The sequence below is a fragment of the Ambystoma mexicanum genome, chromosome 12, assembly GCF_040938575.1.
Source record: "Ambystoma mexicanum isolate Mex_15411 chromosome 12, UKY_AmexF1_1, whole genome shotgun sequence".
NCBI lineage: Eukaryota > Metazoa > Chordata > Amphibia > Caudata > Ambystomatidae > Ambystoma > Ambystoma mexicanum.
In genome coordinates, this window is record NC_090936.1 from 1190867692 (window position 1) to 1190894648 (window position 26957).

A 26957-nucleotide genomic window follows, 5' to 3' on the forward strand; every position below is an offset into this window, starting at 1 on the left:
GAGGCCTGCTAGGCGTTATGCCCTCGCCAGATCTTCCGGTAGAACTGCGTATAGGCGCCCCCTCTGACATATTGCCGGTACTAGGGCGTAGCCCCTCGGGTGATTACCCAGTAAAAGAACTTTCCGGTCCCTCAGCACTGTCACCGGGAGGATCCACTGACCCCTCGCCCTGCTGGCCCTGCTGGCCCTTAGCTGATTTAGCCTCAGTACTTGTGCTGGTACCAGGACCTGCGCGGGCAAGTCCTTGGGAAGGAGTCTCCCTTGCGGGGTGCGCTGGAAAAGAGCAGCCCTACCTTGGGCTTGGATCGATGATAAACAAAGTCCGTTAGGTCCTTTGGAGGCTTTCTCTGGGAGAGCTCCCTCCACCTGGCTAGTCTGTTCTTCAGAGACCTTGAGGAGAGCGCACTGCACGTGGTACAAGTTTGTCAGCCGTGGTCTGGGCCAAGGCCACGTAGGCAGAGGGCGTGGGGGTCTTTAGTCGGAAAGAGCCCGCAGCATGATGGACACCTGCTGAACGCTGTAGAAGGCGAAATGCTCTGGGGAGGAGCGCGACGTCTGAGGACCGAGTACCTGAATGATAAAGACAGAAGAGAAGAAGCATCCATGCAAGGAATTACATGGCCAAAGCCATACCCAGGAGCGCTGGTGAATTCGGCTCGTTCACGTCAACGCGGCAAAGTGGAATAAGGTATAGAGGAGGAGCCAAGTACCGCCACCTCAAACCCCCTTTTACCTGTATGCTGGAAACCAAAGTATGAGACGTATACAGAACAGCTGAATCGACAAAGAGCAGAATATGGACTCAGTCCAGTACCAGTGCAAGGGCCAGTACCTAAGAGAATCTGGGAGCCAAGGTACTCATTGAGAAAACTATATATACATACAAAGAAATATGATGGTCATCTGAACGAGATCCCTGAAGCAGCAGAACCAATAAACGGCAAGGATTAATGGTAGTGTTACTAGCCATTGCCAAAATATATATTTATATGGAGCTGAAGCTGAAATAAGATGCAATGATCAGAGAATGTGGATATTCTATAAGGCATCAAGAAAGCAATAAGGATAAGTAACATCTTGGGCTCAATGTGTAGAAACCTATACCACAGAAACAGATTAAGATATTAAATCATTTTACTTGTGTACAGATGCAGAAGAAACACAAGCAACAAAGTCATCGTGAATCTAGCTCCAAGCTTATAGTAAAATAGATTGCAGCAAGCGCCAACGTATAGATACATAGGAATGAGAGGATTATGGATGTTTCCACTAAACGTATTTAAGCAGGTTGGACATTAGCAAAAAGGCCTCAGTTCAGTGTGTTGCAGTTTAAAAAGACTTTGAATTACAGAAGCAGAACTCAGAAAGGCGATGTTGGATGAGCCCCAAGAAATCAAGGTCTTATCAAACTGGAGTAAACTGACTTTGGATACAAAATCATGTGAAAGAACGAGCCTCCTGTCCAGAAGGAGTGAACATAACAAGGAAGACGTCAGAGGACTATTGGGATAAAATATTAAATACCTGAATAGGCTTAATTTTATTGTCTCTAGTCACATGGAAGCATGAAGCTGGACGAACAAGATGGTTACACCTACGCATGGAGGCAGACTGTGCTGCTCACTCCCTAATTTTCTCAGAGCTAAGAACACTCTCAAGGACGAAGTTCAAAGGACTAATTGACAGTAGACCACTGAGGTGATGATGGATTGATATGCTAATTGGTGGGAAGCTAAAGTTAAGGCAACCTCACCAGCATCTGAACGGCCAACCTTCAGGCTGCTAACGTAGGTGAAAAAAAAAAGAAAATGGCTAGAGTGCCAACCAATTGTAGAGGACCTGCGTATTCAGGGGTCCTAAAGTGTGAAAACCAATGGGATGTTGTGTATTTAGTGATGTTCACGGTGGTCATTTGTAGAGGAGGGCTTAGTTGCCCACCTGATGTTAAGTACCCAATCACATAGTTGCACTTTTTTAGACTAATATGGATCATATACTTAGATGTTCACTCAGAGCCAATCACTCATGTTTATAGGTTTTTGTAGTTTGCCACCTAGGATGACGCTGGTAACACGTAGGTTAGACGTCAGTAATGACACATTTTGCTTATAAAAATACATGTTTTTCTTAAATGTGGAGAGTTGAAGAACGAGCATTTGTGTTGATGTTTCGTTATGCACCCCGTTTTAGATAATTGACATTAAAACAGTTTACCTTTTGTCAACTTCCTGAGTCGGCTCTATTATTTGGTGTAGGAGTAAGATCTGCATCCCCAACCATCTCAAAGGGTAATTGTTGCTCATCAAAGGGGCTAGAATAGCCAGTTCAGCGGTGTGGTGCCAGAGGGCGGAATAAGGGCAGTGCATGCTCCCAGGGCTGCACCCCTGCGCGCCTCTAAATTTCAAGGCAAAGAAGTTTTTTCTGGTGAAAGAGGTTCCGTCTCCCGTCCCTTGGAAGGGACGCCCATGCACTATGGAGGAAAGGGGACGCGACGTAAGAGTACAAGTGAGCAAAAGGGAAGTGAAGCTCAAGGCTTTACTTTCCTGGAAAAAGTCAGGACAGGATTAAAACAGCACAAAGAATGGGGTTCCATAGGAAACTCTGGAGGGAAAGTTTTGAACTCATTAGCTGAGGCACCTTTGAATTCAGAGAATGTGGATGTATATGCACACATCACCTCAGTGAGAAAGACGGGATTTCAGAGACTTGTTAAAGTAGGGGCCATAACAAGGTTTTTTGCTAAGAGGATGCTCTAGTATCATGACAGATTTTTTCGATCCATGGTCATCATGAGTTTAGTATTAAAGTGGACATGGATTTTTCTTTCCTTTTAAAATAACCAGACTTTTCAGGCCATTGTTTGCAGTTCACTCTCTGCATGAGCATTGTAATACATCCTGTCTTGAACAGCTCATTTCCAATACTTTATCTCTTTGTGACCTGTGGGCCAAGCAAGATTCCATTCATAGGTATTCTCGGCAGGTCGGTGCGTTTTTTCAGGACCAAAAAGCTACAAGTGAGAATGGACACTGAAGGGGAGATTTTTGCACAACTCTCAGGTGAGGGCTGTGTAATCATCCAACCTAATGTTGGGACAGTGGGTCACCCAAAAGGGCAGGCCAGACTTTCCAATTGTAGCAGAGCAGTCAGGCTTACATTCAGGAGGGAAGAAGGCTGGCACTGAGGTACAATTCACCCCAACAGTCAGCGTAAAATAATACACCACGCTGGTATACTGAAAATATGCATTTGTATTTCTAAGGTCACTCAAAATATTTATGATTGGGAAAAGGGAATCTGATTTCACAGAACACAAAGCAGAGCAGGGTGTAAGTAAAAAACAGCAAATAGCTTGTTAAGACCAAACTCCCTCTTTACACTAAAATGTAAGCCCAATATGCCTGGTGGCAAGCGCAATACCTATAGATAGCCAGATGCAAGTTAAAGCCTAGGCTGCTAGGCTATATTACACTGTAATTACCATCACGTTCAGGATCCAAAAGGTACCACACAGAATTTAGCACAGGTTTCCTACTACATTCTAAATTAAGTATTATCTATAATACACATGCACAAAACACAGTTGTGCTATTCTGATTTAGTGAACTGTGGAACACACAGCCAGGAGGGCTACCAAAGTGCAGGACATATTTTAGGAAGACAGTGCCTAGGCTCAGAAGGGAATATTACACACCAGGGTGTGTAAGGGTTGCGGGGGGGGGGGTACAGAATCACAGTGAAATAATGCATTCCCCTTATTTATTAACTGAAAAATCATTAATAAATAAGGGGAAGTCTTTAATAATGCAAGGATCCTAGAAAAAAAGCATTATATCCCCAGGAGACACCGGTGACGACCCGGAAGACGAGATCCAATAAATGATTCAAACCAGACAGCCCAAGAGCACAAAAACAGAGCAGATTTGGCCTCAAAATGTTAATGCGGTAGAGGGTGACCTGCAGAACCAGATGACCCCCAAGTGTGTGTATCCTGAGTAACCCACAAACTCATGGCGCAGAGGCAAGTACTTGCTTCCAGAAAGTCGCTTCCCATAAGCAAAAACAATCCAGTAAGCAAGGGAATCGTTTTAAAAGCCAAAATGATGGATCCGGTCAACCAAGGGATTGGCAGCCAGCGCCAACAATGACCCCAATCCCAATAGCCCAAAGTAGAACAATCATCCTTCACAGAGTGAGACCACCATCCAGAAGTGAAATCAACAATGGAGAGGGCTCCAGTAGGACTGAGGAACCTGTACACAGCAGACCATGGTGGCTCAGCAGCCAAACATGGATGGCACACCAGCAAAAATTCCCTCTGATTTGGTGGGTTGTTGGGGTTCAAACAGCCTTCCAGGTGGAAAACAGTCACAGGATGGAAGGACTGGCCGCAGCAGATGAGGACTACCAGTAGCAGATCTCGGGTAGGAAGCCAGCAGCCAAAAACACAAACAGGAGCTATGGCCAGACCACTGCCAGTATGACCAGAAGCATACCTAAAAACGCTGCAACAGCAGGAAACGGCTGGACCTCCTCAAGCTGATAAGCAGCCCTGCTTCACCATCCCAAAATCCAGCAGCACTGAGCTAAGGAACAATGCTTGCCCTGTATATCATAAGGCCCATGCCCACAGGAGGTCGAGTGGCCTGTTTAGTGCCAGGAACTGGTCTAAACCAGTGCAAACCACCATGGATGCAGCTTCACAAAGAACACATGTGGGCACAACAGCCATAGTAAGGCCTGTCTCGTGGTTTCCCTTAACCAAATAAACTCAAATAAAATGGCAGAGAATAGGCCTTTATTGGATAAAGTACATTGGGCTACTAATACAGTAAATCGGCTTGCACCACTGGTGAACCAAAAACTAAATTTTAGCTGCTAGCAGCCTCCCTTAAAACCCCTCTAAGGTAATCTGACCACACTAGGGCAAAACCTTGGTGCCTTATGTGCCAGCCAATACTATATACCTTAAGAATGTAAAAATGGAACGTAGCTGAAGGGGGAGGGGGATGTTGGGCTTCAGTAGAAGTTACTCTGAACACCAAAATACATTAGAAGACCCAAATAATTAAGAAGGGAAGAAGCCATAAGTAGAGGTTGAATACAATGAAATTGCAGAACCCCAAAAACTGAATTCTGCCCCAACAGGTAACGTGGTGGTGCACAGGGATGGATAATGCGCAGCATAGAGACTTCTTGAGCAGTTGGCCATGGAAGGCCCTTAAGAGAGGGGAGGATTGCTTCCACTTGAAGAGCACCTCTCACATTTAAGCATATTATGAACTATTGATGGGTGTTGCGCGGCTGGGCACAGTACCTCATTCGAATGTGAGGTTTTGTTTTTGAAAAGACATTGACGTCAAAACAACGTGTTCTAGAAGGTATTTCTGTTACAGCCAGATTATGCTAAAGATTCAGTTGAAGCTGGTTTCACGTGAGCAAGGACTGCAACAAGGAACTATTGGAGTAGAGCATATTACTGGTGAGTAATCGGGAAGTTCTCTTTTCTTTAATGTTCAATTGACCCTATAGATGCAAATTCTAGTCAATTCTAAGATGATTGAAATTAAAACCGAAACAAATGGAAAATCAATATAACATTTTTCTAAGTACATTTAATTGCGGCCAGCACAGCCCTCCCCTTTCCATGACCCCCAAAATATGTCACATTAAATTCTGCTTCTATTAGGAGACTTAAATTTAGGGTACAATGATCCTAAGGATAAATCCGCTGCAAACCTAGCTAAAGAACTCGCAGACTTAGGTTTCTCCCAAAGAGTCCCCATCCCTACTCACTCCAAAGGCCGCACCCTTGACTGGGTCATGGATCACAACTGTGCATCCAACATTACCTCAAACACCGCCCTTCCTTGGACGGACCACACATGCATCGAATTCCTCATCCCCACCAACCCTAAACCTAAGACTCTCACCCACGCACCACCTGCCACAATAAGTTGTTCTAAAAAACTCAACGCAGACAACTTGCGTCCCCCCCTTAAAAGCCCCTGCCTAGCACCACCTTTCTCTCAGGACCCAAATATACTATCAGCTATCTTCAATGATACTCTCACCAATGCCATAAACTCTATAGCCCCACCTGAAAGCAAGAAGAAAAAAAAATAATTTCACTGCAACTCTTGGTTCTCGGAAGAACTCCAAACCCTCCGAGCTCAAAAGCGGCAGTCGCTTAAAAACTGGCAAACGGATCCGAGTGATCTAAATAAGAGCCTCTTCAAACAAAGAGCCCTCCAATATATAAAAAGCCATTTTAGCAGCAAAATCCAACTCCTTCAATGATAAGGCCAACTCCCAAGCTAAAGAACTATTTGCAATCTTTAATGAATTAGTCACTCCTCCGGCTACAGCTGACGAGATAACTAAAGACAAAGCCTGGTGTGCCAGCATTCAGTCTGCCATGCTCAACAAAATAAAACTCCTCCAGAATAAAATCCAAAACCACTGCAAAGCCCTCCCAAAACAAAAAAACAACCGGCCTACACAAGACAAGCGTAGTAATCTCAATCACGCTCAATTCTCCTTCAGAAACATCACTGAACCGGAGGTCCTTAATCTCATCAAAAACCTCAAACCATCCATCTGCAAAGCAGACATTTGCCCTCCCAAAATCATCAAGGAATGTGCCAATGACCTAGCACCCCTGATTACTGCCTTCATTAACGCATCTTTCCAAACAGGAACTGTCCCAAACAATCTCAAGGAAGCCTGGGTGCGGCCACTTCTAAAAAAGGCCACACTTGACGCAGCGCAACCCAACAACTACAGACCGATAACGACAGTCCTGTTCCTCCTAAAAATCCTGGACAAAGCAGCTCACATCCAGATCCAATCATCCATAGAAGCTAACTCCATACTAGGCAAAAGACAATCTGGCTTCCGTGTCGGGCATGGAACAGAATCCGCCTTATTAGACCTAAAAATTCAAATCTCACAGATCAAGGACAAAGGCAAACCTGCCTTGCTCCTCCTCCTCCATGATCTATCAGCTGCTTTTGACCTGGTAGATCACCAAACCCTCACCACCCACCTCACCCATGCAGCCCATTTCTCTAATCAAGCCGCATCCTGGATCACTTCCTTCCTTGAAGGAAGAGCCATGAAGGTCTACTCCGACACAGCTAACACAGATGCTACCACTCTAAACTGCAGTGTCCCCCCAAGGATCTTGTACAGCCCTCAACCTCTATAACCTCTTCACAAAACCCCTCTTCGACCTACTTGACTCCATGGGTGTTGCATATACAAACTATGCAGACAACACTCAAGTACTTTTACCCCTATCTGGACTCAATCACCAAGATGCCACGGCCCTTCACAACATCTATGCCACTATCCAAGTTTGGATGGCAATCAATGGCCTCTGTCCTAACGGGGAGAAGAATGAAATTCTCATCCTGGGCCAGACAAACACATTATCGAAACTAAGCCCCCAATACAACAACTTCAGCATAGACAACTCAACCATCTCTGTATCATCCTCTGTCAAGACTCTAGGTGTTCACATTGATGCAAATCTATCGATGAACAAACAAGAAAGCGTCATAGCCTCTGCATCAGCACCAAACTCATTAATGCCATTAAACCCTACTTATCCACCCCCAACAGCTTGGCCATAGCTAGAGCAACTATAGGAGCCAAACTCGATTATTGCAACGCCCTTCTAGCTGGCACCTCCGCCAAAAACATTCACAGACTGCAATTCACACAAAACAATGCCCTCAGAGACACCATGAGCATCCCTAGAAGAGACCATATATCCCACGCCAGACGTGAAGCACAGTGGCTCAGGTCAAAGACTATTACTCTGAAAATCCTAACCATCACTCACAGGTGCATCAACAAAACCGCTCCAGCATACCCATCTGAAGCAATATCAAGGACCACATCCACTCGCCCCACCAGAGTTCAGTACACCAACCAGCTACACATACCACGCATAAAGAGAGCCACAGCGGGAGGTCTAGGCTTCTACTATATTGCACCGAAACTCTGGAACTCACTCCCTGCCACCCTTAGAGCTGAAACTTCCATCTCTGTCTTCCGCAACAACCTCAAGGCCACTCTCCTCAACTAGCAAGTGGAGGACTGCCTCCTCTACTTCTGCCATGTATATTGTAATATAACACAAATGTGATATAACTATATTGTAACCTGTATATATACTGCTAATGACTATGCAACTATATTGCAAACTGTATATATATTGCCAATGACCATGTAACTAAGTAACTAAGCTTTGTACTGCAACAAGTGCCACAATGTCCTCGGGCTGTTGTGTGCTATATAAATACGAATAAAACAAAAACAAATAAAATGCCTGCAATGGTTAGGTTTAGCATTTCAATACTATGATACTACAATAGCTCAGTAACATGGGATTCCAAGGTGAAAACATGCATTAGAAACAGCACAAGAGCCCAGTGAGAGTCCCACCAAACACCTACCTGAATTGCAGAATTCATGAAACACGTGTTCCCCAAATTACTGAGGCCACACAGGCCAGGCTGCTCGTTGTGTCTTCCAGGCTCGGAGTAATCATAATTCTTATAGGCGGTGTAGGATGGGAGGCTATAGTTGGAATTTTTCACACTGCAGAAAGAAAATGCAGTGATCACACCATTGCAGAATAGATCTTTAGGAACATAGACCATCTTGGAATTGGGAAATTACATCCATTCTTTGACACAAGCATAAATGGCGTATCCATGAATATCAAGTCACTAATTATTTTTTGTTGCCTAAAACTTGTGGCAGGTACGTTTTCACTATTATCCATTAGCACAAAGCCTAGGGATTAATTTGTGCCTGTGCAGTACCTTTTAAATCAGTTTGCTAACATCATTAGACAATAGTTTTCATTTGGCTACTAATAAGAAACTGAGGTGGGGCAGCAATGAAAAAGAGATTAGCCTCGAAAGATTCAGCCAGAAGACCAGGCTCCCAGTCAAAATACATTTCCCTAATAACTGACTATCTGAATGACAATTCTCTGAACTAAAACCAATTCAATGCAAGCAAGCATTGGCAATGTCAACAGTTTGGGCTTTTGTTTAGGTAGTGGTACTAACTGGTCACCGATGGTAGCATCTGCAAAATGGTCCGAGTACCTCAGTATATACTACCAGTGCCTTGCAAATACCTGAAGCGTATACACAAGCCAATAGTCATCTTCAACAGGAGTTCAGTCAAGGACACGCATAGTGCTTAATAAATACAGTGGCTGAAGGCAGGCATGGTTAATCGTTCTTTTCAGGAAGCCTTCGTCCCAGAAAGCATTAAGGAGGCATGGGTCACTCAATTACTTAAAAAGGAAACCCTGGACCCTAAAGAGGTGGGAAACTACAGGCCCATTACTAATCTATCGTTTATTCTAAAATCTTGGATAAAATTGCATACAACCAATATCAAACATTCGTGGAACACCAGGACATTCTTGCAACACAGCAATCTGGTTTCCGCCCCCTAACAACGGGAGAGAGAACACTGTGCTGGACTTGAAATCAAATCTTGTCGGTATTATTGAGGATGGAACTGCAGCACTACTCTTGCTTTCAGATCTTTCGGCCGCCATCGCCTCTTGGCAGACAAACTGTTCATGGTTGGTAAATGCACCGCTTAGGCCACCTACTGGTTTAAATCATTTCTTGGTCCTAGAACCATGAATGTGGTTAAAGGCAGTGGCCAATCCCGTAGAACCTCCCTCACATGTGGAGTCCCTCAGGGATCTTGATTATCGCCTGTGCTCTTCAATACTTACTTGAGACACTTGTGTGATCTCTTATCTGATCTGGGGGTAAAATTTGCTAACTACGCGAAAGATACCCAGATTGTACTGAAGCGATCTGGCTCATATCTTGATGACATTGAGAAAATTAACAAGATCTTCTCAGCTATACAGACATGGATGGCTTTGAATTCCCTAGCTCTGAATAACTCTAAAACAGAGCCTCATTCTGGGTACCCAACAAAAACGAAAATAATTAGACGCGAAGTATGAGAGTTTTACTATTGCAGAACATGTTATTCCAGCCTCTAAATCAGTTAGAACCTTGTGTGTCTTTTTTGACCCCCAGCTATTTTAAGAAACAAGTCAGCCATAATAAATCCTCTTGCTCCTACTATGTTCATCTGCTATAGCAGATTCGCCACTTTGTATCCGAGGCAAACCGAGCAATGATTGCTGCTGCAATTATAAATACATGCCGGACTAGTGAAATAGTTTGCTAGTAGGGACCTCGCAGACCAACATTAAAAAACTGCAGGTGATTCAGAATGTGGACTGAAACGTCTTGCCCATCCCGGAGGCCCAGAGGAGACTGCACTAGCTTCAGGTCCAACAGAGAATCCAGTTAAAGGGCTTTTCTATGGTTTTCAAATGCCTCCAGGACGAGGTGCCACCCTACCCGACTGCTAGAATAAATATTACCCCCATTAGACGTGTTATGCCCTCTAACAATACCATCAGACTTGGCCAACCACAAATCAACCTAAAGAAAATTGGTGCAGCAAGCTTCAATTTCTGGGCCCCAGCTCTGTGGAATGCACTTCAAGGTTCTTATTTAAAGTGCTTCAACCACTCTTCAAAAAACACCTGAAGACCTTCCTCTTTGACAAAGAACTTGGCTAAAATTCTGCAGTCCCTAAGTCGTATCTATCTGTTTTCTGTTCTTCATGTGAGCGCCCTAAGGCCTTCGGGTTAGCAGCGCTATATAAAAATAATATAGATAGACATTTTAATTATATCAGTAGCAGGTTGACAGATCAAATTAAGTCATTACCTCTCAGAAGACTGCTTAGAAAAAACAATGGAAGGCACTTGAGTGCAAAGCTTGATGGCCAGGCTTATTTAAAGTAAGCTCAAAGAGTTTCCATGAGGAGGGGTTTTGGGCGGGGAGGGAAAGGAACTGGAGGGGAATGGCCATTGGGTGGGCACATAACTAAACACCATCAAGCTTTGCATCCCTCATCATATGCCATTTCGCCCTATCTGTACTCTAATGCAATAGTTTACAGGTGGTTCTGCCACCTAACAACCCAAATGAAAAACAACACAATTAAAAAAAATACAGTCACACCGCACTGTCTAGTACTTAATTTATTAACTGCCAAAAACTATTAAGGATGATAGTTCCATAACAAAAGGTGAAAAACACAGCCAACACGTGTTTCGTATTTAAAGATAAATCGAGAGAAAATGTTAAAAGGAGACGAGACTCAAAAGGGAGAAGAGATATCGAAAGTAGGGAGGGTGTGATCGAAAATCAAGGAGAGAAAAAAGGCGAACAGAAGAGTTACAGAGTTACAGATGGAGCAAAGAGGAAGAGAGGCAGGGAGACCAAAGAGGTGAGATGAACAATAATCAATACGAGAGAAGACAACAGGAAAGAAGCCTAGTAGCATGAAAAGAAAGATAAGGTAGGGCACAACAAATATTAAAAAGAGCATAATGACCAAATTGAGCAGTAGAAAAAAATATGTAAAGAAAAGGAAAGCGAGTGGTCAAAGACTACACCCAAGTTATGAGCAGAAGAAGAAAAACAAAAGGAGAAGGGGAAAAGAAGGGAAAGTAGAATGAACAGTGGGGGGAATCATAGTGGCAGGAAAAAAAACAGAAGATACTTAACTAACTATTGTTCTCCAGCATGGAGCTGGCATGGATTCACATGCTCATGAATATTCCCCGTCAGGCTGGGAATCCTCAGTAAAAGAAAAAACAGTTTCACTTTCACTTGAAAACTGTATTTCTTCTCTAAACCAATCACTGTCCTCTGGGTCATACTGCCCCCATCCAATGACAGTCCTCCCCCTAAACCCCACCTCTGGCAGCCATCTTCAGATGTGGTAAGCACGTAAAGTCGCAGTATGACCAAGAAGAGTTGCAGGAGGCCGGAGGGATGGTTCGCAAGTGAATCCATCCCAGACCCATGCTGGAGAACAATAGTTACAGGCAAGTATCTTAAACCTTCTCCAGCATGAGGTCTGGCATGAAATCACATGCTCATGAATAACGAATACACAGCAGTGCAACACGGGAGGTGGCAAGGCTCAACAGAAGCAATTAACACTTACCTCTGGAACAGACTCAGCTCAAGCAAACAGGTTGGGTAGTAATGCTTGTCCGACTCTGAACTCCTCCCTGGAATCCCTGTCGATGCAGTAGAACTTCGTGAAGGTTTATGTGGACCTCCACATACCAGTCCTGCAGATGTCTAGCAGCTGCACACCAGACAGAAACGCTGTCGTTGCAGCGATCGCTCTGGTGAAGGGGGCTCTCGGACAGCCCGGCAGCGGTCGATTCGCCGACCGATGGCAGTGCCTGATGCAGAGAGCCATCTTGAAATGGAAGCCTTGGACAAGGCCTTCCCATGGGTCACAGGACCAAAGTTCACGAACAGTTGTGAAGTCTTCCGAAAACTCTTGTGCGCATCACGTAGAACTTCAAGGCACAAGCAACGTCCAGCGAGTGCAAGGCCCTCTCCGCCGGTGACAAAGGCTTCAGGAAGAAAACAGGTAACGCCAAATGCTCATAGGTGGAATTCCGACAACCTTCGGCATGAAAGCGGGGGTGCATACGCAATACCATCCTTGATTCGTAGAAAGTCAGGTAGGGTTGCTTGCAGGATAGGGCCTGGATCTCACCTACACATCTGGTAGAGGTGATGGCCATAAGGAAAGCCATCTTCCACGAGAGAAACTTGAGTGGGGCCTGATGCATAGGCTCGAAAGGGCCCCCCACCCCATGAGCCTCATCAGCACCACGTCGAGTTCTCATGCCGGGGCCGGAGCCTTCACCAGCAGAAAAGATCAGAAAAGACCTTTGAGAAACTCCTTGACAAGTCTGTGGGACCACAGCAAGGATTTCCCCGGGGACCTGGTGTAGCGGGAGATGGCCGCCAGATGTACCTTGATGGATGCGTGAGCGGGTCCAGCTTTTGCCAGTGACAGCAATTATCGAAGGATCTGAGGAGTCGTGACCCTCAGGAGGGGTAATCTTCTGCGATCGGCACCAAGTAGCGAAACACTTTCACTTATGGCCATTGCTTTTCAAAGTCAGCGACACTATGGTTGTGGCAAGGACCTCCCGGCAGTCCGCTGGCAACTCATAACCTCCAAATTCTAAGGCTGCAGGAGCCACGCCTTCAGGTTCAACGATCCTGGCTCGCGATGAAGGATTGCGCCACCCTTTCTGGTGAGCAGATCTGGAACCACCGGCAACCTAACTGGAGAAGACACTGATAGGAGAAGGTCCAGATACCAAATCTGCCTCTGACACGCTGGGACAATGAGTATCAGCTTGTATTGACATAGAGTGTGTTGATGACTTGTAGCAGGAGATGGAACGGAGGGAATGCGTACAGAAACAGCCCTTTGCACAGGAAGGAGAACTTGTCTACCAAGCTCCTCAGCTGGTGAAATCTGCTGGCAAACCTCTGGCATTTGGAATTCGCCGCTGTGGCAAACAGATCGATCTGGGGTCTGCCCCATTCGACGAACAGGCAGTCCACCTTGTCCTGAAAAAGCTCCGACTCGTGGCAGCAGCGCAGTTCCCTGCTGAGGGAGTCTGCAATGGTGTGCTTGACTCCCGCAAGGTGGGGAAGGAAGAGGAACATCCCCTGTCCAATGGCCCAGTGCCACAAGCCCTGACCTTCCTTGGAGAGCGCTGGGGATAGAGTACCCCCTGCTTTCTGATGTAGAACATGGTGATGGTGTTGTCCGTGAAGATCCTCACCACTTTGCCTTTCAGTGAAGATTGGAACAACTTGCGGGACCAGAACGCTGCCCATAGCTCCAGGATGTTGATATGCAGATCCTTCTCCACGGGCAGCCACAGGCCTCTGGCATGCCAACATCCAGTGTGCGCTCCCCAACCTTTCAGGGAGGTGACCGTCTCCTGGTATGGGGTTTTTGAAATCCTGTGCCCTGGGAGCAGACCCCCCACCATTATCGCTCGTCGGAACTCTTCGTTGAGAGGTATCTTGTCCGTGAAACTTCCGGACACTTATCCAACGGGCATCTAGGAATTCTTGTAGGGGTCGCACCGGCTTCCTGCAAAGACGGACGAGATAGATGCAGGACGACATCATGCTCATTAACGACTTGATGGCCCACACAGCGGCCATCTTCGCGGACGACAGTGGTACCTTTCCTTGAATGGCCGCTAGCCTCTCCTCCGAGGGCGATGCCAGGCCAGACACCGTATTGAGCCTGGCAACGAGAAATAGCGCGTTCTGCACTGGTGTTCAGCAGGACTTCGGATAGTTGACGTAGAAATCCAGATCCGTCAATAGTTGGGCGGTCATCTTCGTGTGTTCGTCGGCCAGCTCACATGAGTGGGCGCATATCAGCCAATTGTCCAGGTACGGGTATACGTGTATGCCCTGAAGAATTAGATGGGCCTCCACTGGTGCCAGACTTCAAGCTGAACGGTAGGGCTTTGAACCGGTAGTGCTGGCCCTGCACCACGAAACGTAAACATTTCCAATGTTTCTTTGAATTGGGATGTGGACATAGTTGTCCTCCAGGTCCAACGACGTCAAGAAATCCCCTTCCTCTGGTTGGCCGAGCAAGTGCTGCAATGTGACCATCATGAACTTTTGGGACTTTGTATGTCCAGGATTGGTCCCCAGCCCCTGTATTCTTCCCGACTAGAAAGTATCTGGAATAGACTCGGAGCCATCGGGGAACTAGCTCTATCGCCCCATTCCGTAGAATGGTTCGTAACACTTCCAGAAGTTGAGGGATATGCTGCTCCTGACGGGGAACCGGTGGAATACGAGGACACCTGCATTTGAATTCCATGGTGTGCCCCTGGGTGAGAGCGTCCAGCACCCATCTGTCGGGGGGGCAGGGGGCATCTTCCTCCACTCGCTGGCGGTCCTAGTCAGTTGACCTCCCACCGGGGTGCACAACTGGGGGTCAGACATCTTGGCCGGTTCAGGCTTGCTTGGGTGCCGGGGTATTGTCCTGCAGGCAACAAAGACGCTTTCCTCTGCTACTGCAGGCCTGGGAGAAGCCTCTGTAAACTTGTGTCGAGTACCAGGAAGGTTGTCTGTAAGATGTGGGGAAACCATTTGATGATCTGCTCGATTTCCCCTGGTGGAGTAAAAAGTAGTCGAGCGGTGATGCTGGAGAGTGCTGAGGGAACGGGCCATATCAGTCTTGATGGCCTGTAGGGACTCATTGACTGTCTTCCCAAAAATATTTTCTGCGAAGGGCATGTCCTTTACGTTCGTTTGGACCTCCTGGCGGACGTTAGTGGCCTTCATCCATTCCTTGCCGACGAAGGCTGACACCGTTCCCCCCATCTGCCGGAACCCTGTGTCTGCAACGTCCACTGCCACCGTGATGGCATGGTCTGAAAGAGGGCGAGGGCTTCCATTTTATGATCATTGGGGAGGAACTCCAGGATCGGTAATGGCTTGTACCACAATTCCCTGTTGTACCTGGCTAGGATTGCCAGGGCGTTGGCTTCCTTGATTGTTGACACAGCCGTGTAAATCACCTTCCCCATGGCGTCTATCCTTCTTCCCTCGATGTCCGGAGGGACTGACGACGTTGAGGATGGGTTAGCCGAGAATTTCCTCGTGGCCGGCGACACTACCGAGTCTGGTGATGGTTGCGACCTCAGGCCCTTGGGTGCGGAGTCCGGCACTCTATACTTCTTCTCCAGACTATCCCGCTTAGCTGGAGCTGTGCAAGGGCCTGACAACAGGGAATATTCATGAGCCTGTGCAAGGGTTTTTCATGAGGGCCAGGCCCTCCTCCCAAATATCTTCCAGAAAAGGCACAGGTATGACAAGTTTTCCTTTTGGCCTCTCGCCTTTGGTACAAAAAGCCCTCCTCCTTGGTTTCCTCAGGTACCAGCTGAAATAGCTCAGAGGCCCTGGCGATCATGGAGTGGAACGATCCCAACTCATCTGGAGGGGAAACCCTGTGAGGAGCATCCAAATGTGGCGATTCATTGTCTGCTGGGATGAAGTCTTCCTCCTCATCCGTGCTTGTGGCTGTATCCGTTCCCATCTCTGGGTTCGCCGTTGGTAGTGGGTCGGGGGGGGGAGGCTTAGGAGCCTGATGCGGTGGAGGAGGTTGATATGGGGGCATCAGGTGACGTTTCCTCTTTTTAGACAGAGGCCGATCGAGGCCTGGTGCACTGCAGGCAATGGTGAAATCCTCAGCTGGATCTCTGACACTCCGGTGTAGAGAGCTGAAAGGAGGTCTAAAGAAATGTCCCTCGGCTGAGAAGGCAAAGAAGGAAAACTCGGCCATGCGCCGCCGTCCTCGTGGACTGTATGCATGGACTCTTCATCCTGATCTTCTGTGGACGCCACCTCCATAGTTTGAGCTGCGACCTTGAAGGATGGGGCCTCCTCGCCTCCCTCCCATTTTCCTCCCTGAGGGTTCTGAACTGGGACCTGCGACGGTACCTTTGCCCCATCCAGAGAGCCTGCTGTCTTTGCCAAGGCCTCTGCGGTGGTGTTGCGCCATGGGGGTAGGACACTTTGAGCTTCGGGAGCCACCCTGGTAGGATACGCGCCTGTAGCTGCTGTGATAGTACTAGCCGTCGCCGACGAGGTCTTTTTATGCGCCGGTTGGGTCTGCTTGGACTGCGCTGCCTTCTCCTCGGTCCTTGGCTTATCAGATTTCTCCCGTAGTTTAACCGGGGTGGACGACTTCCTTTTTGAAGAGGAGCTCAACAGTAGGCTGGCAATGGAGGCGGAAGGTGATGCTGAACGCGCCCTATTCAACTTGGGACCCGCATCAGTGGCGAACCCGGTGGACTCAGACTTGCAGATCTTGGCCTTATATTGGACCCCACAGATGGGGTGACCTCAAAGGACTTAAAAGACCGCTCCTCGTACCGACCGGTCCTGGACGAGGCATGACCCTGGTCAGAAGCCTTGTTTCAGTTAAGCCATGCCGCCAGCCATGACTCTTCCGTCGTCGTCTTAGAGAAACCTAGGCATATCTTGCACTCTACCTCCTTATGGCCCGGGTGTAGGCAGCAGAGGCATTGTAGGGGCTTGTCTTCCACAAAAACATTGCATAGCCCGCATTTGGTGCAGGGCCTGCCCTCCTCCTCCTCATCCAACACGGTTGGAGGGCGCGAAGCAGGCCCAAGAGGCCTTCTAGAATCTTCGATGAATCTCCGCCCTTTAGGGGTGCAGAACTTCATCGATAACGGATCCCAGTTGGTGGCAGATGAGGAAGAGCACACTGGCTCTTTGGAACAAAAATTGAACTTTTGTAGTTGAAAAACTGACAAAAACATACAAATAGCTCAGAGAGCAACTCGAGGACTCCCAACACTGAAGCGTGCAGTATAAATCTGAAAATGGCTGCCAGATTCGGGGCTTAGGAAGAGAACAGTCATTGGATGGGGGCAGTATGACCCAGAGGACAGTGATTGGTTTAGAGGAGAAATACAGTTTTAGAGTGAAACAGTTGTTTTTTTTACCAAGGATTCACAGCCTGACGACAGGGAATATTCATGAGCATGTGAATCCATGCCAGACCGCAGGATTGAGAACCTCGGTTTTCGAAGGATTAAGTCTTGGCTCCTTCAGGTTGCTCCAAGATCTCTTCTTGAATCTAGTGGATCTCCCTAGACTGGGTTGGGTTCGTCCATTTTGGGGATCCTCAGGTCGATTGGAAGGAAGGGTTACAGCAGGCTCCGGTTCCACAGCAGGCTCTCCGGTCTCTGGAAATAGCTACAGCCTTTGTTTCTTGGTCTTCCTCTTCGTTTTCAGCTCCAATGGTCAATTTGTCAGCAGCTTCCAGTTTGAGTATTTAACAGGAACTACAGTACAACTTCTGCATTCTCTCCCTGCATTTTACAGCAAGGGCGGTCTGGCTGGCCAATTGGGACAGCCAGCCCCCACTGGGAGTGGTTTCCTTTCAGGCAAGGTGGAAGACAAAGTACTGCAGAGATTTGGACTCCGCCCTCGCTTCCTGCCTTTCGAGACACTAAGGATCCTTTGCTGGGAATCGAAAGGATTCCCACGGGAAGACAAAACTTCCACTGACGTTGTTCCCGCCTAAAATGGCAGGTGAAGCCCTCAAACAGCAAGCACACAAGAATTGGCAAAAATGGAGCCCACCATTTTAGAAAAATGGTGGCCCTTCTGTGTTTTTCCAAGGCTGAATCAACAGCCTGCGAGTAATAAAGACTAAAAGTCATAAAGATAAAACCACTGCCACTAGCCATTCATGTAAAACTTGCCATTTTAACAAAATGTTACCAGGTAAGTAAGAAAGGGGATACATTGCATCCCCCTGCACGCGACATAAGGGGGGGGGTTGCTCACTATATTAACTGTGAAGGGGATGAAAATCCCTTTTTACCCCTTGGGAACAGTAGTTCACCCAAGTACATTAAAGAGAAATTATGAGGGAAGCCCAAAGGGGCAACCCAGCCTAAGCCCAAAAGTTATAGGAAACTATAACTACTATCACACACTATGGAGAGACACACAAAGGCCACCCATAAAAAGAGTAAAAGACTAAGTTTGAGGGGAAAAAGATTCCCGCTGACCTAGGGACAAGCAGAAATAATTCCCAAGTCCAAGCATAAAATTCTGGGTTTGACACAGGTCAAGAAGATTTATCACAAATATGAAAATCTTACTCAACAATACATGTAAGTGTTATTAGATTTAAATTGGGGCTATTGTTATTGTAAGCACACATCTTACTGAAAAAAGCTTTATTGTGTTATAAATTAAATAATCCCCCCTGGAAAAAAATGCATTTGCAATTTTTACCGATAAAGATTCAAAGTTGAATAATTTTCACCGGATTAAAAAAATTGAAACATTGGAAGTTGAGGGGTTGAGTGGAGATTCAGTGTGTGATAACCGAGCAGCGTATACATAACGATTATGGCTTATTGACTGGTGCTGAACTTGTAACTCTGGGCAATTCTAAACATTATAGTATTTTTAAGAATGGTCACAAACGGCAGGGGAAATGTGCACAATATTTTTTCAAAGCTCCCTTCATGGAAGTTTGCAAGCACTTTATGCTCGATTTTCTTCCAACAAGGGCCAATTGTAAATTGCGACTCAAACAAGTCGTTTGAAAGAAAGTGAGACCTTGCATGATCGGTTCCTTAAGTGCGAGGTCTTGGCCGGCCAGCAACAAATCTGCTTTGAAACATATATAAATGATGCTGGTCTGAATACAGGAACACATTATGGAATAATGTAGATTATGGAACACATTATGGAATAACACAGGAATACATTATGGAACTGGATTTGGTCATCATTGCCACTCCATCTAAGCAAGGCTTTGTATCAATTTTTAATTCTCATAAAATTGGTTGAGTAGAATAAAGGAATCTTGATATAGATCATAAGTCTTAGAATTTCAGATTTATGAATTATCGGACTGAATAGTAGTATTTACGACCAATTTGTAAGTCTCCATGTTTTTAGGAAGAATGAAGAACAAAAAAGAATTTATTTTGCAATATGAATTTGAAATCATATGTGATTGTAATATTTTGGTTTTAATAGTTGTGTAATGTTTCATTAAACTGAATGCACAATAAAAGATTTAAGTAAAGCTGTTACTATGGGATGACCAAAAAGCAGTGGAATGGAAGGATACAAAGAGACGTGTTCTCAATGTTATCCTAGGGAGGACAGGGGAAGACATATGCTTTGTGCCTACTTACTCCCCCAACCACACGTCTGACGGAGGGGGAGAGAAAGAGAGCAGGCCACGAAAGCTGGGGCTTTCCTAGGTAAGTGCATGACCTTATATGGGGGTTCCTGACAAGGAAGGAATAAGGCCGAACAACAATATGGCCAAATCGCAAGCAAAAAACCTGTGGTGTTGCCATTTCAGGGCATTAGCCACGCTTAGTAGCCATACACAGTGTAAGCGAACATACACGCTAGAAATAACACAAAGATTGAACAAATAGAATTGCTGCCACCAGCTTATCTTTAGGCAGATATAAAAGCAACCAACAATCTTAAGTGTGATACAAAAGTATCCCTATTGTACTGCATTGTAAGATGTTGTGTGCAATGTGTAAAAAGTCAATAGGGTTGGTAGAATGGATTTCTATACTCTGGCCTGGTGGACAGATGTTTATGAGGCCCCCCTTGTTATATTGACAGGGAGCAACTTCTGGGCAGTAGTCAAACCAATCAAGGTAGCATGGAGATAGGATAGGCCAAGGCTAAACCTCGGGAGAGGCGAGTGGGGTCAGGGGTTCCACAATGAGTCCACACAGTAAACCACCAAGAATTACAATTAGTCACTTTAATCTGCCTGCCTCCCCACTACCTCCTTTCCTGTCACTCTGGCCGCCTCTCTTGGCCCTCTTCCTGCTCCCACCTGCGAGGCTAAAAACCTTGGGGTCATCTTCGACTCCACACTCTCCTTCTCCCTTCACATCTCTGACGTCTCCAAGAAGTCACACTACCAGCTGCACCTCCTCAGAGCTATTCTTCCTTTCCTCTCCTTCCTTCAGAAGCTCACTGTCTCCAGAGCTCTGGTTCGCTCTAGGCTGGACTATTGCAACAGCCTCTTTCTAAATCTGCCTGCCTCTACTCTCCGCCCTCTGCAACTCATCCAGAACAGGACTGCGAGACTTGTCCTTGGCCTCAAGCCCAGGGATCGTATCTCTCCAGGACTGAAATCTCTGCACTGGCTCCCAGTGGCTGCGAGGATTAAGTTCAAAACCCTCTGCATTGTCCAGAAGGCCTTCTGGGGCCTGGGGCCTCAATACCTTCAACTCTCTTCCTAAATACCTTCCTTCTCGAGCTCTTTGCTCAACCGCATCCAACTCTCTCAGGGCCAGTCGTTCTCCAAGCAATGAGTTGGTGGTAGATCTCCTTCTTCGGCTGGTGCCTCCCTCTGGAACAGCCTCCCTGAAACTTAAGCACCTCAAAACCCTTCTCTTTGCTTCTGCTTTTTCTTCTCTCCCCAGCTGACCTCCTGGCTGCAACAAACTGCACCGGTTACCTGGTCACCCTCTGATCTCAGGCCGAGGTCCCTCCCCTGCCAGTCTCACACACCTGCTTGGCAACCCCCGCACTTGGGGACTGTTTCTGTATCCCCAACAGTCCCACTACCAGCACTTACACCCGACTTCTGCACTTAATTCTGTACACAACAGATTTCCCCATGCCTCTGCAGCCTGGCTCCTTACTTCACCCCTCACACCATTTGCGAGGCATTCAATCTGGCTATAATCCATCCTGCTCGGCACCAATAACTAACCTTTATAAACCATGCTGCTGCCTTACTTATTTACTTTAAATGTTCCTGGGTGGAGTTGCCCCCTCCTCTGAGTGCCTTTATATACAGGTTTCTCTTGATGGACCTGCCAACTTCTACTTTACCGTATGCTACCTTTCACCCTCATATCTCTATGGTTGTGTCAAGCTTTGCATTAGCCTAATCTTCAGCCAGTACTCTTGTTACTGAATTTCAACATATTACAATTACATGCTCGACAACTGCTTGTTTCATGTAATTTGCGATGCTCTTCTCTATTCAAAATAGTAAATCTGCCTTGTTCTGAATCAGCTAGCTTTACTCAATAGTTGCACTTTGACTGTATATTTTCTTCAAATCAACTATATATTTTAGAACTGATGGCTTTTTGACTATTTAAAAAAAAATAATTTCTAGTTTTTGAATTGCTGGATTTATTTCAGAAATTGCATTTTGATTATTTTTGAATATCGATTCTAGATGTTTTTGAATCTGCTGGCTTTATTCAAAAAGTTGCTTTTTGAATGTATTTTTGAAAATCGATTCTATAGGTTTTTGAATATGCTGACTTTACTCAATTTTTTTTTGATAAACACATCCTGTTACTCTAAATTCTCAGTCTGTGCTAAAATGTTAGTCTGATTTGAATTTTACAAATAGGTTAAAAAAAGCCTATTTGTATAATACTGCTGTGTCAATTGCTTACCTTTAGTATCATTTCTGGATGCTCACTTTATTGGCTGCGCCTCCAAATTGGTTAAATGATTGTACTCCCCTTCTGCCTTTAGTAACCCGAGCCATGTGCCTCATTACCATTTGGTTATACGGTTTCACCTGTTGCATTTGATTCTTTTTCACCTGACCTGCTGCTAGGCCACCTGGTGAGTTCTCATGCATTGTGCAGTCCCTCTATCTGCTCTCCATACCACCCCCCCTGCAACTATGGTGCTCTTCATCTCTCCTATCTATTCTAATTGCTACTCTATCACCTTTCCTACCCCTCTCGAAGCCTGGAAGGAAAAAATGTAAGAAAGCTCACCGGGTCTCCAACCCAAGATTGCCCATTGCAGACACCTATGCCAATGCATCCGCCTTAAGGCAGTCTATCACCAACATCCTCTTTACTGTCCCCTCTCCTGACCTATGGACTCCTCTTAAGGTCTCCATCCTCTCCCCTTTTTCTTCCTCACCGATTAATGGTGGAACCAGATGGGAAGTTCTCTTGGCACACTTATCTAGATGCATCATTAATGTCAACCAGAATGGCCCAGGGCTCCCAACTTCCTCCTCCTTGAAAGGAGTCTTCTGCGTCTCATTAACTTCCTCTCTTCTCTTGCCACCCCTCCGTCTGCCACCCCTGTGGCCGCTTTGCCCCCACTGACAAGTGTACCCCATCCCTGTAACACGCCTCAGATGACCTTAAAAAGCCAGCAACGAGTTTCACCTAGCACACCTCTGACAGCTGTCAAATCCTTGAAGACTCACCTGGACGTCCTTGCTCTCACTGAGACGTGGTTCAATGCTAGCTCTGTCACTGCTTTTGATACTCTCCTTCCAGAGGGCTACAAGACCCTCTCCAAGCCCACGCCTAACCGGTCATGAGGTGAAGTTGCCCTTGTCTTCCCTGAATGGGTCCCTGCTTCCATTATACCAACTCAATCCTACTCTTCCTTTGAATGTCTTGTCTGCAAGCTTTGCGTCTCTCCTACCCTTTCACTCACTCTCGCTACCATCTACAGGACCTCTGGGCCTATCTCCCTCCTCATTTCAGAGTGGGCTGACTTCACCTCCAAGTTTCTCCTCCTTGCAGACTTCAAACATTCATCTTGGCTCTCCTGATGCGGCCACTTTACTCTTCCGCAACCTCTGACACTTTCCCTCACCATTCTGCCCTCTGATCCAACCTACTCAGCCGGGCACACCTTGGATGCTCTCATCTCAGATGATATCACCTTCTCTAACCCTCTCACTACTCCTCTCTCCTGGTCTGACCATGCCCTCCTTTCCTACCATCTGGAGCTCCTGTACTCCTCGGGCTAAGCCCCTGCCCGCACTGCCAGTCTCCTTCTGCATCATTCGACCGATGAAGCGAGTGTCAGTAGCTGCTGTTGTCGCCTCCTCCCCCCACTCCTATTGACTCTCACTGACTCCTGAAAGGTAGACCAACTTCAGGGGTACCCGTTAATTATATCGGTACCCCTAATCACGCTCACACCAGAGTAAATACACCCCTCTAGGGATTTAAGGCCAAGAGTCTTATCTTGCAAGGATAAGAAGTTTAATCTTTACAGAAATTAGGATGGGGCAAGGAACACTGCTCCCTGGACAGTATATTCTGTCCCTCAACCGCTCCAAGCTCCTCCAGACTGGTGCCAGGTAAGGAGCTTGTATACTCAACTTGCTGTAGTGGCATCTCTGATATGGACATAGCGTTATCCCAACTTGTCCTGCTTCCATACAAAGGATGCTCCAGTCTTCCTAGTGCTAGCTATGCAAGAATATACTGTAGCTTCATTTTTCTTCATTTTGTTACTTATGAACATTTGTATACAAACATCTTCCCGTCATGCTCTCCATACTTCACTCAATATACTCGTATTTTAATCTGATGCAGTGTGTCGTGCATTGAACATGTTCAATCCTATTTTAGCATACATTGGTTTTTAACAGACAGCAAACTGCTGCTCAGCCACTTCATGCGCTCTGCCAGATCTTAGCCTCAGTGACAACACTGCATGCTCTGCGATCCATTTTTAGCGCACGCCACATTGCTTCCGGGAAGCTTTTAAAACTAAATAGAACATTTACAAATGTATTCAGCTAATAGTTATTGACACCTTATATTTAAATACTATCTTCATTTAGTACCCGCCTCTGTATGTGATTATATTTGCATAAAAAAAAGCTTTCGCCTGTGTTCCTCTTCCCCCCCTGTCCTCTTTGTGGTGCCTAGAAACAGTTAGAAGTCTTGCCTAAAGCGTTCCATAAATAAATAAATAAATAAATAAAGCAAGCAAGCAAGCAAGCAAGCAAGCAAGCGCTTGGGAATCCTTCCCAACATTTCCCCCCCTTTCGTTACTTCTACAGTAAAAAACTCATCCCCACCCGACATATCTACAACCCCAGAAATATTAGTTTGAGTTTTGCTGTTTATTGTATGGCAAAGTATTTTAGATCCCCCAATTGATACCATAATCTTTGTACTATTATGGACTATATTAAACACAACATCAGAGACCCAATTGGCACGTGCAGAAGAGGACCAAGAAGAATAAGATTACAGAAACCAGTATTTTGTACTGCTGCCTCCAGCCATGACAGTACTCAATTAAAGGTAAGTGATAGCCAATCTGTGTTCTGAACTCTTCCTTCTTTCTTAATTTGAACACCTAGATTGTGCGCCGCCTCAATGACGTGGGATAGTGACCTATTCTCAGCATCCTCCAGGGGTACAAAAGTGCAGCAGCTGCTTCCCAATCCTTTTACACATGTAGCGGGTCTGCATCGTCTCAATGCAGGAAGCTCTACTTTCATGGCATTGAACCCATTCTCTGTCACTGGGTAGCTGGACTAGCTCCCATCGGACGATCCGAACCCACTGGGCGTTAGCCGCTACTTGTACCCCAGGAGCCAAAAAAGATGAAAAGAAAGTCTCTGCTGAGATAAAAAGCAGATACTGGTTGGGTATTCCTCTGTGCCGTGTGGAAGAGTCCGTGGAGATCTAGTTTGATCTCTTCCCCACTGTTGCAATCGTCCTTGTTCTGTCAGCATACCAGATTCTTGTGTGGTCTGCAAGTTTCTTTCGGCTTCTTTAGGTGCTGGAGTGGCAGGCATTTCTTCGCCCTTCAGGTGTTCTTCTGGGATTACTAGTAGCACTGAGTGCAGGGTGGCCAATGGACACTTGCCACTCCAAGAGGGTGGGAGGTGCAAGTAGGCGTGTCGGTCACAAACCCAGTAGGTATCCATCACTGCTGCCGTACTGTTTGTCAAATCAAGGATCACAAGAGTGTGGTTGCACTGTGCGTTTGCACCGACAGGAACTGTTCCTTCATTGCTAAAACAAAGTTCATAGTCCATGTGTCTATGTATTAGCACTGGCTTCTCCATTATTGCAATCCATGTCAGCCTTGTGATGTATTGGGACCCTATTTGCACACATAGTCTCTACTTGGGCTATTGCTTCTCTGCTGTACTCTATCAGTCCATCTGGCAGGCACGTCACTGTGGGGTTCTGCCATTTGTCGTTGACATGTGAGTAACCTCCCAAGGAAAAATATGGTACTTGTATACACTGGCGGTATTTCGTGTTGCCATTGCATAACTCTGGGTCTAGATCAATGCTCCTCAACTGCACGCTGCGTGCCTGGAACGTGTCCTTTATCCTACATAGTGCAAGATTTACCAGGCATTGTGCCTCTGTAATTGGGACTGGATGTCAAACTAAAACCTTAGGAGCCCCTGATGCGTGCAGGATATGTGCACACACATAACAGCTTTCCTTGATTACATTCCTTCCTGCAGGGCACATATTATAGTACCAGCTATTGCAGGGTTCTGGATACTCCCGATCAGTAAATGCGTCAAAGCCCAACCCCTTATATAAAATCATACGTCATTTGTACTTCCCGTTTCATTCGTCTAAGAAAACTTGTAGGGGTGGCCGGCAAAAAGTGAGACATTTTGTGATTGTGTTTTTGTTTCATAGATATATTCATAATAGCATTATTTTCCAACTGTCCATCCCCCCTTCATAGGGCCACCCCATATAACAGACATACCGTCATCCACTCCAACAACCACGAACAGTGTCACACAAAACATCATAATACTAAACAGACACTGCATAATTGCTCAACAAATGTAATGTATCTTAACTTTATCCCTACATAACGTTGGTCGGGCATCCTTGCCTATTCCTAGAGAGGAGAAAAAAGGTTATCAAGACAGAGAAAAAGAGAAAGAGGGAGGGATAAAGAAAGAGGGAGGGAGAGAGAGGGAGGGAGAGAGATAGAGGGAGAGAGAGAGAAAGAGGGAGAGGGAGAGAAAGAGGGAGAAAGGGAGAGGAGAAAGAGTGGGAGGGAGAGAGAGAGAGATCCTTTTTTCCACCAGGGCCGACCGGGTTCTGGACCTTCAAAACATTGAAAAAAAAATGAATCTGAAAAAAAGAAAAGAAAGGCAAAAAAAATAAAAGTAGGCGTGTGCCATATGCACCACCCTGCCATGGATCCTTTATCCTACTCTGTTGATTGAGCTTTGCCTTGTCTCATGTGCTCTTCGGACATCCGAGAGATGCATCTAACATCTAACTCCTTCATATGGACGGCGAGAGGAGTACAGAACACCACCTCATATGGACCTTCAAACCTGGGGCGGAATAGTTCCCCAGGTAATAATGGTCCAGTTGTAATATGTGCAATGCTGGTATACAGTCTTTCCAACAAAGTCATTTCCAAAAAATTAATTTCCATTGAATTTCATTCATTGAAAAGCTTTTCCAACAAAAAGCATATTCATTTAATGGCTGTGTTGGAAATTGGGTTGCGGAAAGGGTTACATTTGGAAAATGGGGCTGGAGGGTGTTGGCGGGGGGGGTGTTTGGGGCACCCCCTTAAAACAAAAGTTACAGGGAGATGCCCAGTGTTAAAATTACAGTCTTCAGCACTAGACCGCTCCCTGCAACGTATTCATATATTCGATGGAGC

At 46.1% G+C, this 26957-nt stretch overlaps 1 protein-coding gene across 5 annotated transcripts in view; it reads right to left on the bottom strand.

Moving 5' to 3' along the window:
• Positions 1-26957, bottom strand: part of USP15 (ubiquitin specific peptidase 15) — a 709686-nt gene that overhangs the window by 377731 nt on the left and 304998 nt on the right. For all 5 annotated transcript variants that reach the window (XR_011281918.1, XM_069629847.1, XM_069629849.1 and 2 more), the window contains one exon: positions 8466-8610. Coding sequence is in view for 4 of the 5 variants with exons in the window: in XM_069629847.1 (XP_069485948.1) it covers positions 8466-8610 (145 nt within the window). In the remaining variant the exon portion in view is untranslated. The remainder of the gene's footprint in view (positions 1-8465; positions 8611-26957) is intronic.